This window comes from Lampetra planeri, chromosome 1 (assembly GCF_965212315.1).
Source record: "Lampetra planeri chromosome 1, kcLamPlan1.2.h2, whole genome shotgun sequence".
Taxonomy (NCBI): Eukaryota; Metazoa; Chordata; class Hyperoartia; order Petromyzontiformes; family Petromyzontidae; genus Lampetra; species Lampetra planeri.
The window spans coordinates 33,754,706-33,774,659 of record NC_136107.1 but is presented as its reverse complement, the minus strand read 5'-3'; the positions used below and the strand labels follow the sequence as shown (position 1 = coordinate 33,774,659).

General features: G+C 46.5%; 1 protein-coding gene across 1 annotated transcript in view; it reads right to left on the bottom strand.

Moving 5' to 3' along the window:
* Window positions 1-1,093: 1,093 nt before the first annotated feature.
* Window positions 1,094-19,954, bottom strand: part of GCGR (glucagon receptor) — a 70,970-nt gene continuing 52,109 nt past the window's right edge. The window contains exons 10-14 of the mRNA XM_078599254.1: window positions 16,994-17,063; window positions 13,245-13,333; window positions 12,051-12,189; window positions 8,031-8,072; window positions 1,094-7,051 (exon numbers count right to left, since the gene is read on the bottom strand). Coding sequence (XP_078455380.1) covers window positions 6,677-7,051; window positions 8,031-8,072; window positions 12,051-12,189; window positions 13,245-13,333; window positions 16,994-17,063 — 715 coding nt within the window. The 3' untranslated portion in view covers window positions 1,094-6,676. The remainder of the gene's footprint in view (window positions 7,052-8,030; window positions 8,073-12,050; window positions 12,190-13,244; window positions 13,334-16,993; window positions 17,064-19,954) is intronic.

Below are 19,954 nucleotides of genomic sequence, written 5' to 3'. Positions count from 1 at the left end.
GCCCTGGTACACGATGGTGAAGCGCGTCATCACTCCCAGTGGCGTGGCAAGGATCTCCCTATTCTTGGTTCTTTCGGTAAAGTCACGTAGAAGGGAAATAATAAAATAATAAAATACATTTTATTTTATTATTTCCCTTCTACTTGACTTTACATAATAACAATAATAATTATTGTATTATTTCCCTTCTACGTGACTTTACCGAAAGAACCAAGAATATGAATCCCTGCAGTCACGAAAGCTTTAAATCAAATTTCAAGGATCTCCCTGTTAAGGGCTGAGCTACGGAAAATATTTACGCTGGCTGTTGGAGATTGGGGAGGGGAGGGAGGGGCCCAATGATAAATGAAGCCCTGGGCGTAGCTATAAAATGTGCAGACAGTGCAACTGCGCTGGGTTAATAAGTGGGTGATGAGGCGGGGGGGGGCTAAATTGGGCAGGCGGTGACCCCATTTAGTTGCTTGCAGCAGGGCCCACAACCCCCTACGATCCACCATTTTTCACTATCAACTGGAAAGTTGCTATAGCTGCTGTGAATATTGACAGCACACGAATAATTATAATCAGGGCAAGCTGCAAAACTTAATCTGTGGATGTATCATCTTGCAGAAATACATTCCATTAAAAAACGAGTAGCCTGCACGACATGACCATCTGTCCTCCATCAACACTTGTTTTTGTTTTAACACCGTACATACAAAGTAGCCATCGATGAACGATGATTCTCCTCCGCCCCCCAATGTCACCATCTGCTTCCCACCCTCGATCGCTCCGCTCTCACACGTGCCAACCCCAAAGACAAAGACCTTTAACAGAATGTTGGGGCAGGTGCTATTAGCGAGCACCTATGAAGGCCGGCACGGCACACGCTCGGCCGCCTTTGTCTCCCTAGTTGCACTAGGTATTCATTTGAAACCGAGTCGACCTAGGGGAGGCCCATGACCGTTTCAGGTAATTGTCACCGGTGTTGGTCGTGAGTGGGAATCGAACTCGGATCGCTGTTTTTGTAGCGCAGCGTAGCGCTAACCCCCAGTGGCCACCCCCCACCGTCAACCCCGCTACTCCCCAACCCACGCTCCCCCCCCCCCCTCTTTACCCTGGCCAGCCAACCAGGAAGACAGCCAGCTAGCAAAACTTGTTTTTCTCATGATACACATGGGAAACAGACGCATGTTGGAACACATCAAATATATATATTATAGTAGGTGCCTACTTTGAGTTATGAATGCTCAAAATGAAGTTTTCTTATAAACGTTATCTTGAGATCATATTAATCACAACTCCATGGTGTTTTGACTGAAGGCAAACGACGGTAACCGCCACATTACACGACTTACTGGACCGTATGACAGGAATGGGGAACGAACGGCCCCATTGGCCGAATTCAACTCACAACTTCCTCGAAAACGACCTCGGGTCACATGAGCCGAACCACATCAAAACGGCAACAAAAAAAACGATATCTCTCCATCACTGCAGGAGTCTTTGCCGCACCAACCATATTTTCACGCCCATTCTCCATGAGTCCGACGACAAAGGTTCAGAACTTGAGAGCAGATGGTGGAATGTCATTGTGGCAGACCTTGGTTGTCGCTGCGTGTCTCCTGTGTCTACCGTGCAGCAGCTTGCGGGGATCTGGCCGAGGGTAGAGAGAATTGGCGAGCTGTGGTGGTGAGAGCGTCAATATCATTTGCCAGCCACGATGACCTTTTGAATTTTTGAATCAGATACTGAAAGGGGAATATTTTCGAGCAGGAGAAACCGCCTTTTAATTTGTGGACAGGCGAAGCCAATTCTGTGACTGCACGCGCCTCTGCACGCTTGGTCGACCCGCGCGGTTTTTTTGTTTATGCCCCTATTGAGCAACGCTAAAGTGCACGCTAATGTATGGCCCGCAAACGGTACTTGAAAGTCTATTCACCCAAGGAATGGAACGCGTCCGAGGGACATACACAGAGGAGACGGAGCGATAACATCAGCTCGTGTGCACCTGATACATCGCAGGACGGTGAGAGATGGTGGCAGCTTGGGGGAGGCCTTCATCCAACAGTGGATTGTACATGACTGATGATGATTGTGATGATTTCGCCTTCAGTAAATAAAACATAGCTTTGCTCCCCTGCTGTAGGATAAATACTGGGCGAGTGTTCCCCATTATCATGGATATGACCCAAGGCCAGGTCTATTCATCAAACTCTTCCTCCCCTGTGTGTGCGAGTTTGCCAAAATCCAGGCAAAGGGAGAGTCAGGACAGACACGGCTGTGTTTGCCCAGGGGGGTAATCTTGTGTCAGAGCAGTGAGCCAGCACTGCTGGCTAAGATCCTCGATGTTGTTGTATATGGTCAGCTATCCGTGATGAAACTGGAGTAATTAAGTGTGATGGTCGCAGAACAGCTGTCTATGACTGTACGAAACAAAATCCGTAAGTACATTTTGTGTCACTTAATTAAGCTTTTACATTACATTAACATAGCCACTTCCGTACCCAGTTACATGCTAATTTCTCACATTAACATCACTAGACACAGCCACTCCTTTATAACCCTTGGGCTACACCCATTTCAAACCTTTAAATCAGTCTGCATCAGCAGCAGACCATGCTTTCCCACCTGATGACGGACGCTTGTGTTGCGCCCGAAACGTCGTGATTTATTTTAGTTTTCATTTATTTTATTTTTTACCGACTTGACTTTACCGAAAAAACCAAAGCGTATGAATCCTTCCAGTCACGAAAGCTTCAAATCTAGAATTAATTAAGCTTGTTCCAGCTCAGAATTAAATAGTTTGGTGTTATCGCGATGCAATGATAACTGCTTGCAGGACCGATACACAAGGCGCACTGTTGGTGTGGATTAGGTGGCCCTCTCAATGGGCCTCTTCTCTGACACGAGGTGGTTCGCTGCTTCCCGAGAGTTCAACATGCACTTTTATCACACGACTTGACGCCAATATCACGAACGTATAAAATACTATTTGGATAAATAAGCAAAAACACATTTCAAATGAGGGTGAGTCCTTCCCCAGGGCTTCCTCGCACACCTGAAATGAGTTATCACAAATAGAGCATGCAGGCAATAACACATCGATACCTCTGAATCTGCCTTGTAACAGGTGAACACAATGATATGTATACCTTATATAAACACAACGTATCAACTATAAACACAATATATTAATTACTGTTCTGTTATGGGGTTTCGTGTCCAAATGGGACTTTAAACATATGGGATTTGTTTAACCATATAATTGTACATAAAGGCATTTTATATATACGGCATACACTATATACTTCATATTACTATATACTACAGTGGAAGTTGGATATACGCACACATCATAAGCACAGGGTTGATATAAGCAACAAGTGCATATACTGGTGGGGGAAGGCTAAGGGCAACTTCTGTTATAAGCAAGTGAAAGTTTATTTTGTTTAACCAGGTGGTGAGAACTCAAGAAACCAGGATGAGTCTCATTTGCAAGAGTCACTGGGGTCACCAAAATGATAAAAAGGAAAACAAATAAAATAAAGTACAGTGATGAGGCAAACAGAAATGTAACAATAATGGACTTGCTTTCAAAGGGTGTGCTTTACATCCAGCTTCTACTGAATAGCATTAAAGTTATTATACACATATCAACTCTTGTACAGCTTCCGAGCTGGCTGAACAGGTGGCTTCTTTCACCTGTGCTTTAGCACTAGCGGTCGTCATTTACCTGGTGTCCACCTTCGTCTGTTCATTTGGCAGCTGACAACTTCGAGAAATTACCCAGGCAGAGATTTGCGTCGCTCTGATTTCATACCGGAGTTCATAAAACCATCGTGTTAGTCAGGAGAAAGAACCACTCGAAAGTCAATTGTCAAAGTAACGAAAACTGTCAACCGATATATTATTTGGTTCTTTCGGTAAAGTCACGTAGATAGAAAATTTTTAAGTAAATAACATTAAATTGAAATCTACGACGTTTCGATCACAACACAAGCGATCGTCATCAGGAGGACGGTGTGCTTTCGCTAAGTTGTCCCCACCTGAAGAAGGACGCTTGTGTTGCGCCCAAAACGTGGTGATTTAATTTATTTATTTTTTTTACCTACGTGACTTTACCGAAAAAACCAAAGCGTATGAATCCTTGCAGTCACGAAAACTTCAAATCTAGAATCACGAAAGTTTAAAGTCAAAAAATGTCCACCGATAGTTCGTAACGAGTAAAACATTTACAATGATAATACTAATGACGTACGTTTTAACATTAGTGATGAATTAAATAAGCATTAACACTAAATGAAAAACATTCATTAGAGCTACAGACAGGCTGAAGCACAGAGCACTGATGTTGTGGCCGCCACGTGACAGCTATTAGGATTGTATTCCTAATAGCTGATTGGCTGGTGAAGCGGAAGTGATGAAATCATTCCGAGCAACCATTGCCACACCCACAGCATTGCTATCTCCATTGGACCATTTCATTTGAATTATTTATATGTGTTGAATTATTTATGTATTGACGAAATTTCTGATCGAACTACAATCACTGGCTGCCGGATTTTATTAACATTTTCTGTCCTCATGCCACTGAACACAGCTCCGTAGCTTGACCGTGCTTAAAGCAGAGGCATGCTCAATGGGATGGAGCACGACACAGCCAATGTCAATCGCACTTGGGGGGTGCAAAAAACATTTCAGGGGCTGTGCAGACTCCGCCATGGATATTGTGCAGGAGGAACAAAACGCAAATGCACAAAATTAAACAAGTGTGGTGCTGAGGGCATGTGGACCAAGTTGAGAATGACTGCTTTGAACGATACTACTGCGTTGGTTTTAACATTTATGCTGTATATAGCAATCTAATGTGTTTTTGGTTTGACACGATGTCCGACGTTTTCGACCACGTGTTGGGAGCTTTTTCTTCAGTAACTGATCTTAATAGCGCTATCAGGAACTAAGTCATTTCGCGTGTCATAATTCTACCATCTCGTGTTTTTTTCCGTCTCTTTTCAACTGTTTTGTTCATTCTCTTAACCTCACTGTAACATTACACGTCGTTTGTGCGTAATTTACTGAACAGGTTAATACATCGATGCACATACTACCCCAACCGTGTGTGTATCGTGAGCGTAGTGCATTGATTGCGATTCATGAAATAACTTTGCATCGTCACACGCCTTGCGGACGCCATGTGACGTGCCCTGCTTGCTCCCTGCATGGCAGGCAGGCTTACACTCAATGTCCCCATGTGCGTATGCGCCATGTACACAGTAGTATAGCTATCGAGTATGCAGGCAGTTTAACTGCACCGGTGCCCGTGGCCACGGGACTAGAGGGGACAGGCGCCAGGCTACGGGAGAGGAAGTCAATTGGACAGGGCCCACGTTTAATTTGATTTACCAGAGCCCATGCCAACCACACTGCGCCCCTGTAGGACCGTAGGGCCGACCAAAGATTCCTGGAGACCCAGGGCTAAGGGCCCAGAGTAGAATGTTACGTGGGCCCCCCTTATTAGTGACAACATGTTTGTGGGGCCCTCTTTTGTGCGAGGCCAGGGGCACATTTTCCCGTTTTGTCCGCCACTCTGGTCGGTCCTGTGTGTACGCCATATCAATGCAGTTCAAGGGCATGCTCACACCTCGGTATGGCCCCTTTTGCAGACTTAAAAAAAGGAAACTCCTTCCATTAAGGAATGTGACCATGCTGCGTCTTGATTTATGATAACCCAACGCAATACACGTGCGTTCTCGCAGGATTATTAATCTGGCTTTTACTGCCAACTCGTGCAACGGCTTCCAGTCGAAACCATCATCTCCACCCCCTACCCCATCCTCAACCCATCATCTTGCACGGTCACTACATGAATGTGCGCTGCGAACACGGGTCCAAAAAAAGGGGGAAACTTCATTTTTTGGGATACGACTACACCAGCGGCGCTGACACGTGAAGCTCCTGAACACGTGAGCTGTTGTTAAACCAGCCACGTGTGCACGCATGTATATCCTTTATTGGTCAATCCACTGCTGGATCAGGGCCTCCCCATGCCATGCGGGTCATTTGACCATACTTCGTCATGCTGGTCAGTGCAAGTTAGCGAAGGTGTTGTGGAGCATGGTAAAGTGCAACACTGGCATTTGCCGCAATGCCCTCTGCCGACAACAGATCACAGTTGCAGCCTACAACAACTGGTTAATGTACGGTGTTGGTCGCCCGTCGAAGCACTTGTCCAAGGCTCAACCCTGCTTACATACTGAGATCCAACAGAGATCGGATACATTCCAGGTGAGTCTGTCACAGGCTCACCACTGTCACTCCCCAAAAAACGGATCGTTCGGGGTGGGCTTGCCGGGGTGACAGGAGGACTCCGTATTTAGCCGCAGGCTTCACCGGTGGAGAAGGTCGCTGAGTGCAAGGTCCAGCTCTCCGCAGTCGGCTGTCACAAAGTGTCCCATTGTCCTCCTCGGTGGCGGTTGGCATGTTTTGAAGAGGTCTGCGACAGCGCGCAATCGCGTCTCACAAATCAAGCAGGGGACGAGACGCCAGCCGCTAAGGATGCTTGGGACACGCGCTCGCTGCTGTGACCCAACTCGCCATCGCAACCCCCCACGGACACAGCTCCTCAAAGCTTCTCCAGCACCACCCCCAGCAAACGCGAGTGGCGAAAACTCGAGAAGACCCCGAGTCGACGCCATCAAACCGTCCACACACTGCTGCTGGCATCGCCGACAAAAGTCACGACAGGCGTGCAGCTGGTGCCGCACGAGTGATCATCCTGCTGCAGCTGCTGCTGCTGCTCTACGGGGGCTTCTGCCCGCAGAGATTTAAGAGAAGCGGTGTCTGGCGTTGGGAGCGGCGCATCGCACAGGCTGTTGGGCCGGAGGGCCTCCTCGTGGCTCGGCAGGTCCTGGGTCTCCTGCAGCCCCGTGGAGGCCGTGCTGTGGCCGTTGCGCTGCTCGGCCTCGTCCCGCGACGCCTTCAGGTTCGACACCTGGATGTAGTTGAGTCTGCTCTCGAGCTCCTTGCCCAGCCGCCAGCGCTTCCACTGCTTGCGGACTTCAGCTTGGACCTGCACGCGAACGCGACGCCGGCGCGGGCTCAGCTACTGCTGCTGCTGCTGCTTTATCAGCGTATGATGGAGGGGAGGATACGCGCGGCTTAAATATGAAATTGTAAGTGCACTGATGAAAGAAATAGAGTTGGCATGAACAATAACAATCATAATGATAGAGCCAGGGCTTAGTTTCAGCTGCAGCTGAACAGAACCGGGCTCTAGAAGCTATTTTAAACGCCTCCCACGTCCTCCCCCTGCTCAGGTTAGAGGGTTTTAGGGGATTGCAGGACCCTGGACAATCTTCCATGAAAAAGTTAAGCCCTGAATTTCGCTATTGTCATCAATTAATAAATATCAGAGCGATGGTATTTATTTACTCACGAAAGCCTCACTTAGTCTCAAAATACTATGTTTCAGGAGGGTCACGCTTTTGTTTCTCATGGCCAGTTCCTCTAGCACTATTTTTGTCTTGTGGCAGTAAATTCCACACAGATAGATCCAATAATCTATTGCAGTACTGCCAACTACTAGTCACCTGACATCCCAAGCCAATAATACCAGCGTTTTCCTAGGCATTTTGTCATACAGGTATTAACCAGGCTCAGCCCTGCGTAGATTCTTAGTTCTGGCAAAAATCTGACACATTCAGGGTGATTTGGCTGTAAGCCGGCATTATTTCTTTATTTAGACTGATTTTACTTTAAATAGGCTGATATGTTTACGTAACTCACAAGTGGTGGTGTCAAAATGCGAACGGCTTATTCTCAAACGTTGAACAGATACATTATTATGACACCGGGGGGTTATACACAAACAGATGTCTATGCAAAATAAAAATAACAACATTAATAATACATTTTCTTGCCTAAGATAGTCTCAACTGAATGTCTACATAGTTTTTGTACGTCTAGCTTGCAGTTACCGCACACTATTAGGCTAATAGGCGTTTTGTAGACTTTCGCCATGGGTTATTACGTGCTGGGATGGAGCTTACTTCTCTGGTGACAAAGCAGTAGAGGATTGCCACAAAAAGACCCTGCAAGATAGAAGAAACAGCCACACAGATCGGTCATTAGCAGACGCCCGTACAGCCATGTCTGTCAATCCACCACCAAATGAGGGCCTCCCCATGCCAAGTGAGTTGTGTGGGTTCTTTCGCCATACTTCACCGCACCTGTTCAGTGCACCTGTTCAGTGCACCTCTGATTATCATGGTTCAACATGCATACATACTGAACATACATTCCGTGTGGACCAATTAAAGGCAAGGAGCATTAACATGTGAGCATGAAAGTAGAGTGGAATGGATTTGGCTGCATTGTCCACCCTCTGCCGTCCACCATGGAGCCCCCAAGTCTATACACAAACATTTGTTTGACATAATCTAGTCACCTATCGGAGCACTATCCATGCTACGACCTGCTTAGCTTCCGAGATCTGACAAGATTGCGTGGATTCCAAGTGATTTGGTCATGCAGGGCTTAATTTGCATGCAGGGCTTCATTTTATCTGGAGCTGTTCGGGACTGAGCTCCGGAAATCTGTTCCCACCTCACATCCCCATGCCCCCACTTTCCATTGCAGTTGGGGAGGATGGGAAGTAATGGGCTCTGGGTGGCTGAGGGACTGGAACCAGCGTTGTTTTCACGACACCAATGTTTAAAAGCAATGCACTGCACTGATGGTGCGTATTAAGAAAACTAGCTTGTTAGCCCGTCCTCGGACGGAAGCTGCAGAGGGGCCAAATCTAGTCAGCATAGAGGCAAAAGAAGCATTAAAAGAAGCATTAAAATTGTTTTTTTAGCAGCGACTCTTCGGTGTCTTACACAATAGGCAAAGGCGAACAATCTTTGTGGCTGTATAATTTGATAAAACCCGTAACTTCACGTTAGCACTGTTTTCAAATCACCTGAAGCTGTTAACTGACAAATTGATCTTCACCGATGGACGCTTGATAGCGGAGAGTGAAGAAAGTAGAGTGCTGATATTGTCTGAAGAAACTTAGCAAATAACGAAGACCAAAGAGAAGCATTAGAGTTACGAATAAATTGACCAGAGTATAATTGTATCTTGTATAAATGTAATGGCAGGGAATATTGAGAAAAATAATGTCATCAAACACTTCACTGCATTTCACTGTAGCACTGTATTAATTGCAGTGAATGTTGCACAAAAGGAAGTCATAAAACATCTCACAGCATTTGACCGCAGCACCGCATCAATGGCAGTGGTTGTCGCATGTCATAAACCAACTGACGTAATGTCACAGTAGCACTGTATTTAACGGACGTTCAATTACTTGCTCTGATACTGACTTTCGCTCGCTGGGGTTTAAAACAATTTTAATTCGATACAATGTCTGCAAAGTAGCAGAGAAATGTTTCTCGTAGCATAATTTAGAAGCGTAAAGTAGACTTGCCTTTTGTTGGACGTGCCGAAGAAATAAATAAAGGCACCAAATGCACTGCGATGCGGCGTAGAATTATTTATTGCCTTCAATTGCTATAAAGATTCGTAAAATCGAAAGCGAATTTGCGTAAAAAAATTATCATAGTCGCTCAACCTTCGTCTGTGTTAGTCAAAAAATCTCAGCACACATGAATAATAATTAGGGGGGGGGGCATGTGGAGTGACGTCACACACGGGACACACACACACAGCCTTTTTTGGCTCGTTATATTAGTTGCTGCTTGGATTGCCTGATTAGTTTTACTTTCTATAAAAAAAAGGTCGAAATGAAAGCTACTATGCGTAAACACATTTTCGTTTCTGCTCCACCTTCTTCATGCGGAGTAACGTCACCCGTTTATGATTATTGATGAGGGGGGCTGGTTGACGTGGAGTGACGTCACCCACGTTGCACACAAACATACATTCTTGGCTCATTGTAGTAGTAATATCGGGGAAATCGGGGGAGCAGCGAAGGAGTGTTCAGCGCCCTGCCCTATGAACCTCGTGAACTTCCTTTGACTGACAGCCACAGCTACAGCCAGTGACAAGTGACATTTAAATAACACAAGCCATCGGCCCGTACTGACCGACCGTGGTTAAGTGTTGTCAAACAAAACCCAACAACAAACACGGCATGGGCAGACAGCACTCCATCCAGCAGATGTCTGTAAAGTACAATTTTAAATTATTATTTACATCGAGAGAAAAACACGTATACTGCATATTCCGAATAATGTACTAGTGAAACCAGATTGTTACGGTTGCCGAAAGCAGCGCTTGTTTATTTTTGCCACTTGCTGCACACGTGACCCCACGCAAATTAAACAGCAGCCCTGTCCACAATTACTATGCACACACACACGTTGCATTAGCCATTCATAATGTCGCTACGACTCTGGCAGAGGGGGCCACTTATAAACAACCAAGACAAACAAGTGGAGCCTCCGCAAGACGCTCTGACAAAATACGAGTCTAATTCTCATTGGACGGGGCTACTCGTGTGCAGTCACGACAGAGCAGGATTTGGCAGAGAAAGGAAAAAGTGGAGGAGGTGGAAATGGTTTGGATGGGAGCTACATGTGAGAGGCGGAAGCTCTCTAGCCATATATTGCTTACTTGTTTACCGTTTGCTAAACCTTTCATATTAATTTTTTCCTGTTTTGTTTTCCAGAGCCAGGGCATGCCATTGTTTTGGCCGCTTATTCAGCGGCTGTGCGGCGGTTGGCTAACAACAGCGGTGAGCAATGTCTGAACCGGTGCTGAGCCGCCGACTGTCGCCCACCTGGACTTACCAGCAAGATGTGAAGTATCACTAATGAGTCTCCATGACCGACATGGAGTGGAGGAAATACTTCGTCCAGCAGTAGAAGCTGCATTTTTGCGTATTATATATTTACGTACTGTATGGCTTTCGTGATCCGCGTCTCCCTTTGAAAAAAGGAATTTGGTCTCAACACCTCTCACCTGCTTTTCATAATGATTAAATAACTTGATTTACTAAGATTTGTTTCATGATACATTGTATTACTCAGATATATTGTATTAAATCGTATAGCACCCACCACCATAAATGTGTAATGGCAGGGTGACACCTGCTGGCCGGGAAAGGGAATCACGGGTACGGGCATGGTTAAAGTAACAAACAATCAGAGAAGGAGAGGTATCTGGGGCAAAGGTAACAGGTGGGGTTAGCCGAGATGCTCCGGGAACCTGTTCGAAGGTTCCATGAGAGGGCATGGCCGGAGGCGGGGCCTAGCCACGCCTGGGGGGATATAAGGGGGAGCGGACCCGGGGCTCAGGGTTCGTGTGTGGGTTCTTGGGTTCTGGCTGCGTCGTTGCTCGCCAACATCTCTCTCCGTCGTCCGGCCACACGGAAGATCTCCTGCGGGGTTTCCATCGCCATCATCGTCACGCCGCCAGCCAGGAGCGTAGCCGAGTGAGGGCGGTGGGACCACGCCAAGTGATCGGCTGTGTGTAGCCAGTAGAGACGTTAATATCGAAGTGTTGTACTCAGAATGAGAAGAATAAGTGTTGGCCTGTGTTGTGCCCAGTATGAGAAATAGAAGAAGAAGTACCCTCTACACGACGTGTTGTGGAAGTCGCTCATGACAAATGCAAGGATACAGGAGTACGATAAGGATTAATTAATTGCATTACATTCTTTTGCAAGTCAAAAGCAGCTTACCTCACATTTAATCTCACACATTCCACTGTCCTGCTGTAGTCTAGGCTAGGTGACCCCCAGTGGCAGCTGTCCATAAATGGCTCAAGGTGAACTCAGCACTGGCCTGCAAGTGGGCATTAGTCTGCCAGTAGGGCGTGAGTAATGGCAGGAGGACAAGAAGGACCATAATGTTTAGATTGTACAGAGTGGTTCATGCAAATTGCATCACAAAAGCAGGAAGCAAGCAGTCAGGTGGTGAGCCGACGCCACAAAAATTGTCCAAGCTCTGCAGTCCTCTATATATATTATGAGCGTTCATTCGTGTGGAAAGAAAAAATGCTACAGTGCAAGGTGGGCAACTCTCGATCCCTGTACAAAAGGGCAATGCCAGCGTCCGCACCTGGAAGGAATTGAAGAAGAGAGCGAAGAAGAGCTTGACGTGGCGCAGCGCATCATGGGCGTGCTCGTCCGTGATGAAGGTGAACACAATCTCGTGGATTCCCAGCAGCGGGATCAGCGTCAGCGTCGACTTGGCCAACCTGGACACAGCGCAGCAGCCGACGAGCCTCCCTCTGCATCGCGTGGGGCATGTGATGTGCAAGTGTGGTCAACTTTCCGAATTTTAAGTTTTGTTTTCTTGAAGCAGGTGAGAATTCTTGAGACCACGATAGAGTCTCACTTGTAAGAGCGACCTGCAGCATTGTTCTGCCAGTAGGGGGCGATGATTGCCGCTCTGTGTATAATCCCAGGGACATTTTTACATTTGGAAAATTGGGACACTGATGCCCGCACGCAATGGCCTACTCGTGCGAAGGACGCCAATGTGATATTTATCGTTCACTCTGAAGCAGAGGGCGTGCGTAGTACTATTCCGGTTATTACACCCGCAGAAAATTATCGGGGCCATCGCTAGATTCGAACCGTGATCCTCTGCAATAAGTGATGAACGCACTACCGCTGGGCCATTATGGGTATTTGTGCATGTACGTGCTTGCACTGTTGACACGTGCATCCATGCGTGTGTGTGCACGCATTGTGGGGAGCGGTAGTGCAGTGGTCGGCCCACTGCGTGACCAAGGCGGCCCCAGTTCAATTCCCGCTAGCGGTGAATATCAGTGACGAATATCTGAACTGGTCCTGGGCATCCCCTAGGACGACTCAGCCTTAACTTAGTACCTGGTATGGTGTGGAAACATCATCAATGGGGAGACAAAGGTTGCCGGGTGTGGTGCTGGACGCCCGCCCCCTCATGTGCCGTGCCGGCTTTAATAAGTACTTGAAAACAGCACGCACCACAACTGCCTGTTCAAGGCTACATGGGGGATCTTCGTCTTTGCCGTTAAGCAGCACTTGCAAGGATTAGTTCCATAACAATGCTCTTCCTGTAGCGAGCTGCTTCCACTGCACAGTTTACGAGTTGGTCGCCACAAATATTAGTCTTTTCATGTGCCCCGCATGCCAATGTTGTTTTTTTCAAAAGTGACCGTTGGGTATTTTATGATTTTTATTACACTGCCAAAACCCAAAGTTGGCCAAGGTTTGCGCGGTGCAGTGTCCCTTATAGGACACGGCTCTGTGAGGAAATGCAACGCACCTGAATTTGAAGTCTGTGTAGCCCATCTGGTGAGCTCTGAGCTTGGAGGTGATAATTTTGAGTATTCTTATGAACATGATGAAGTTGATCTGCAAACACACGGCAAATGGGTCACATTTGCAAACGAAACAAAGTCTTGCGTGGCAATATACAGAGCGCCCATTAAGGTCATCATGAGCATCATTATCCATAATAAAGGTTTTTGGGTTAGATCGCGTAAGTGTAAATGTGTCGCAACCCTCCACCACCCAACACGGCCAATTAGTCAAAAATGTGTCACGTTAACAAAACGCCAATTAGTTACTTCTTCAGCCCACCGGTGTGTTTGAAGAGTGAATCCACAACATTTAGAATTTGAGTACGACGTTTCGCTGGTAATTACATCCAGCATCGTCGGGCGATTTGCCAGAAGCTATCCACCTGCTTCCGGTCTTAAAACAGTGCAGGACGAAGTCATCATTGAACCCAATCAGGTTTCGAGATCAGAAGCGGAGGTGGGGGGGTATTGTAATTATATAATAGATCAGTAATCAGTTAATTAGTATGTGATTCCTGTATAAGGAAATGTTATATGTATTGTGTATTACTTAATAATACGCTTCCAGGCTGTGCTAAGTCTGTAGCTATCAGAGCGGGTAAAATTATTGGTATTCCTCTCAATTTCGATGGATTCTCTAATTAGTTGTGGCCAGTTATTATTAGTTTTGTATAACACTACAACGTTATCAAAATCATTATGAGACCTCCTTTGCGTTATCAAAATCAATTGAGTGTCCTTGTTGGAAAGCATGTTCTGCCACGGCCGACAGTTGTGTTTGAGATCATTTAATGTTCCTTTGGTGTTATTTTAGTCTTATGCTAATGTTACATCCCGTCTGTCCAATATAGCAATTGATCCGATATACACCTATCATCACCTCTGCGGTGTAAATCCCTTTGTTTATGTTCCCTCCCTTGGCTGTCACCCTGTAGTTATCCTCGGTCACCGGTCATCCCTTGCAGCAACGTGTGGACAGGTCCATGAAAGGTAATGTCCACTTTCTAAATAAAATGTTTGTAAATGGAGGTATCAGTTTAAACTGCGCAGTTGAAATGTTGGGTCACGTGTTCCCTGGAAAACTTTTTCTTTTTTTCAAACGCAACCATTTTCGAGCGATCTTCAGCCACCCATGAGAGAAGCGTTCAAGGCGAGCAACCACAGCGCTGGAGATGCAGAAAATTAGTTTGGGTCTCTCAACATTCTCGACGAGATTCACGTCGCAACCGCCACGGCTTGGGGACGTGCAGATGTTTAAGAAGGATGAGGCTCGTGCGACGAGACTGCGCGCCGCGTAGTTTGACGGACCTTGCTCAACTTGCTGTCTGATTTGATGGGGGTTTTTTAAACAAACGGATGCTACCTCTCACGGAAGTCCTGTAAACGCGATGTGCACTTGTCCGGCTGACACGGCGCACACGTGAGTCTGGGGCGCTGTGACCGCAGCCGTGCGCCTTGCCTAAACCTCCTCCAGCGGCGATGTTTTCGACCACAGCACCCGCTGTTGTTATGTTAAATTAATGAACCAATTACTGCGCTTTGCCAATCTACTGCTGGATGAATACCTGCCCACGCCGTGCAGTAAAGGAGGTTGTTATATCGTTTTCCCCTCGGCTGATCGATGAGGAAGAATAAGTTACTAGAATATAATTTCCCCCACGTTTATTCGAGACAATTGTGTAACGTACCCTTTTTTCAACCAGAATCGCTGCACGAATGGCCGCAGATGGAGCCGCGCGGCGTGATTGATGCATTGTTTTCACCACAGCATCCTGATTATAGCTGTCCGTAATTCGACGGAATCCATCACGAGTAGATTATTTTGACGTAAAATGTATCGCTGCGTGCAAAGCGCCTATATTTATTTGGTCGACAAACTGTAACGATGTTTACATTTTTACCCTGTTCGCAAGTAAGATTTTTTTTTGGGAGGGTGGGGGGGCGGGAAGCACGCGGGTACCCTTTTTATCTGTCCTTCCGACAAATTTTCATTTGAATAAAAGACGTGGAGTTCAAATTGTAAAGAAACAAAGTGAATTGGAGACCTGGTAATATTTTAGTTATTAAATTTAAAAAGACACACGGGGGAGTGGGAGCAGAAAGGGGTTTAGCGTTGCAAGTTTCACCGATGCGGTTAGGCGTAGAGAAACCACCAAGCTACACGCAGCAACACTTTGGATCAAATAATTCTCCCATCCATCCTCGCCACCCCATTGCATTTGCACCCCCCCAACCCACAACCCCCCATACCACCCATTTACCGCATATTTTGTAAACTTAAAGCTGGCCCGCGGAATGCGTTGCAAATTAATGGCCAATTTGGCAATACCAACGTTGGTTTTGTACATATAATATACAGCCCTAGTCTGGGGACACTGTCACATTCGTCATATTTGTTTTCGTGAGCAATCACCAGCTTTTCTCTGTCCCATTTTCAGGCGACCGACACATTCCGCTGTCTTCCAATGAGCGCAGGGAGGTGTGGTCATTGTTAGGTAAGGTAGGGTTGAGAATTAGAATGCTGTACATTTCAACACCAACCTATTACTAAACCCGTGACCCAAACGTTTAACTTTTGCACAATGTTTATACAATAACTCGTCCTCAAAACATCTTCGGAATTGATTTTTACTTTGCAAAAATATGCTGGAAGGGTGCATTAACTGAAATGCAGGTGATGACCTCAATCTTTGCTGGGGGAAAAAAAGTTACGGCGCATTAATTTTTGTGTTTGTCTCTTTGCAATTTTCAGCGGGCAGTATAAATGTCCAGAGAAAGATGATGACGCGGAATTACTTCTCGGTCACAGCACTTAGGATGAGTAGGCCAAATCACCCTTGAAAAAGACCACCACAGTATAGCTAATGGGCTTTACTCAGATACTGAACATCTGACATTGGACTACTGATTTTTTTCCATACAGCGTCGAGGAAGCACTCAATGTGACCACAGGAAAACGGGGCCCTATGGTATTGGCCATAAGCGATGTAGAACCTATGAACTTTGAAAAATATTCTTGGTTCTTTCGGTAAAGTCACGTAGAAGGGAAATAATAAAAACAATCATCAGGTGTGAAAACCACACCTGATGATTGCTTGTATTGCAATCGAAACGTCGTGAGAATTTTATTGTTTTTTTATTATTTTCCTTCTACGTGACTTTACCGAAAGAACTAAGAATATGAATCCCTGCAGTCACGAAAGCTTTACATCGAAACTTTGAATAAGGTAAACAAAAACACCTGCAAAAATAGATTGTTTCACACCACCATCAGAGGGTATTGGACCAGATGGCTCAGAAGCATACTGCAAGTTCAAATCTTAGCTGCGGGTTGCCTCAGCCCATCATCCTTCTGGAGTCAATAATATACGAACCACTTTGTGGGTAAGTCAACAGTGTTTGCATGATGGATGGACTCGCCCCTACCATAGGAACGTGGCATATACACCACTGGTTCAGGGCTGTGAAGAGGAGATGATCACTCCCTCAATGCTCACTTGAGTGGGAACTCACTTTGTTGACTTTGACTGGATGGTAGTAGTGCGTGAAATCCCACGCAGGCCTTAGTTCACTCGTGCAATGCAGTTCCATTTCATGTTTGTAGTTTGAAGAAAAACAATTGCATCAATCCCATCTGTCGAACGGGCTGGCTCCGGCTTCTACTCTATAAGAATGTGCAATGCAATGTCGAAGGGGAGGCATGTGCTCTCACCAGAATGGCGAGGTGTATGGGCGTGCGGATGATCCACCAGTAGCCCATGTTCTCATTGTGCCCCCAGCACCTGTGATTACAATGCCATGTCACCAACATCAACATCATGCAATCTCACGATCATCATCATGATCATCCATACCATGTCACTATCATCAATATGTCCTAGCACATTTACCGCTTGTTACCGAAGTTTCGCTGCTTGTTACCGAGGTTCCTGGGTCGAATCCAGATGTCACCCTGATCTTTACTTCCGGTGTAGTAACCAAGTCATTACAACATGACGCCTGCTTCATGGTGGACATTAAAGATCCATAGTAGACATTGTTTACGTGACAGGCCATACTTGTCATCTGTGTTGGGTGGTGGTAGCGGGTAACAACACTTTCATAATAACGCAATCAAACCCCCCAAAAAATATTTATTTTCGATTAAAAATCCCCTGACGTCATTCACAAGAGTAGGCCGTTGTGTGCCGGCGTCACGATTCAAATTTTCATTTTCGAGTGCACACCTGCTTGACAAATCTGTCGCTCCGCATAAAAACTAATGAAAGTTCAGCATTGTTTGCACATCCCATCGGCCACGTGACCATCTAGGAGTCCACCATTTCAGCAGCACTTATCCAACATAAGCAAAACTGTGCCTGTCTCTGCTGATGCGGAACTCAACGTCGCATGAATCAGGCTCGCTCGAACCAATGCTGGTGAACTGCCAGATGTTGTTAGGCATGGACCCCCTCTGTTACATATCGGTCCTTACTCAATGCAAAATTATACAGCACAAGGCAAAGACCTGTTCACCCTCATAGTGAATCTTATGTCACGTGAAGCGGTGATTGCTGTGAGGTTGGCTGGGAATATGTAGTTTGTGGTTGTTTCTGTTGTTGTTGAGGTTTTACATTGTGACGAGAATGGTTTCCACAGTATCTTGTTCTGACTGTTGGTATTCAACTCTGGGGAGTTGCCTGTGATCAAATCACAGAGTATATAGGCCCATCTCGTCAGATATTGGAAGCCAAGTAAGCCTGAATAGTGCTTGAATGGGTAACCGTCGTGCACAAACGGGATGCTATAGGCTGCTGTGGGGTTATGTGGTGAGCAGTCGAGGGCAAGTTCAGCAAAATCCATTGTTGCTCTGTACTTCTTCGCTTCCACATCCACGCTCCCCGCCTTCACCAACCCAAACTGACTAGCGTGGCGAAGTATGGTCAAATAACTCCCACGACTCGTACGGTGTGAGAAGGCCCTCATCCAGCAGTGGATTGACAAAAGGGCTGCACGTGTACAGTACATGGGGGAGGGGGGGGTGATCCGAGTCTGATGGGATAGGACATGGCAAGGCTTACGGACAAAGGTGCATGTCAAAACTAAAGGCCAATTGTCAACGTAACAAGACCTGTTCAGTCTGCCCGAATCTCTCGTCTTCTGCGTTCATGTGTTGTGTCGGTCAGCAATGTTAATGTGTTCATGCCGAGGTTTGTGGGTACGCCATTGTGGAGCATTGCAGGAGCAACCTCATGGTGAATATCTGAAATTTTGCCGGCGAAAGTTGGAAGTGGGCAGTTGCACTATGGTGCGGTCCACAGTTTAACATTGGTGAGCGCGTTCACCCATAATTGACTCAGAATGGCCTTGCTGAATCTCAGGACTCTCTTTCAGGAGAATTCTTCACTGGGATGTTTGGCCAATTCCATTCAAGAGTGTGTTTTTTGTGTGTAAGAAGGAGGAAACTGGAGAAACCCCACCACGTCTATGAGAAGATAACCGCTCAAAACTTTACGAAAATGAAATCAAGAATGTGTGTGTTGCCATAATAATAGTTTACATTTGCAAGCCTCATTTCATATGTAGATCCAATGTGCCACCTCTTAGCCTGGCAGGTTTGTGCGTTTCAAATATCTTTAGATGATCCACCAACTGTTACTTCCAAAGCACCGAATCACAGGTGCATGCCACAGTGGGCAGCTACCTGCCAATTGGCAGGTGTGGTGGAGTAAACCACCACACACACCACTCCACCTTTGCCCCCACTGTGCTGATGTAGCCCGAACCACATTTTAGGCTGAGTCGACTTAGAAGATGCACAGGTCAGGTTCAGATTCCAATTGGTAGGCACCTAACGATAATCAATTCAAACTGATTCCCATGTTCGCAATATATGTGTGGAATCACGCATGTTGTCTTTTATTTAATTATGAAAATGACAACATGTGCCCTACACGTTGGCTAATAGAAAAACACAACACAACAGGGGTGGGGCGGAACCCAAGGAGACTCACGATACGGATGTCACAGTACAAACTGGGGAACAAGAATTGTGGCTCAAATCGAATCGTGGCAACCGATTCGTGACAACTCATCATTAATTGCCGACTGATTTCCACCACTGTTGTGGATACCGTGGTCAGGAATTGAACCCGGGTGGCCGGGACCTTAGCACAGTGCATAAGCTACTACACCACCATCACCACCACCGCACCAGATAGTCCGTGATATTTCACTGGTCGGCACCACCCAAGGTGGAATAACATTCGCGGTTCCAATTTCTTCACGTGTGAATTACGCGATGACCGTGTTGAAATGCGTCGGTCGGCAAGTAATCCACTCTTATTCGCCGAAAAAATAAATGAGTCCAAGTTTTCGCCACCGTAGTTGGTACCCGTTTCTGTGACGGCCCAGGAACCGAGACAGACATCCCCTGTGGAGCCATGCAGACTGTCGGGGCAATGAAGACCGCAAGGGTACACGAGGGGGTGGGTGGCCCGCACCACGCCCGACCGCCTTTGTCTCCCTAGTGGCGATATTTACACACCGCACCAGGTACTCATTTGAGGCCGAGTCGACCTAGGAGAGGCCCAGGACCGGTTCAGATAATCGTCACTGGTGTTGACCGTGAGCAGGAAATCGAACCCGTGTCGCCGGGTTAACAGCGCAGTGTGTTAACCGCTACACTACCGCC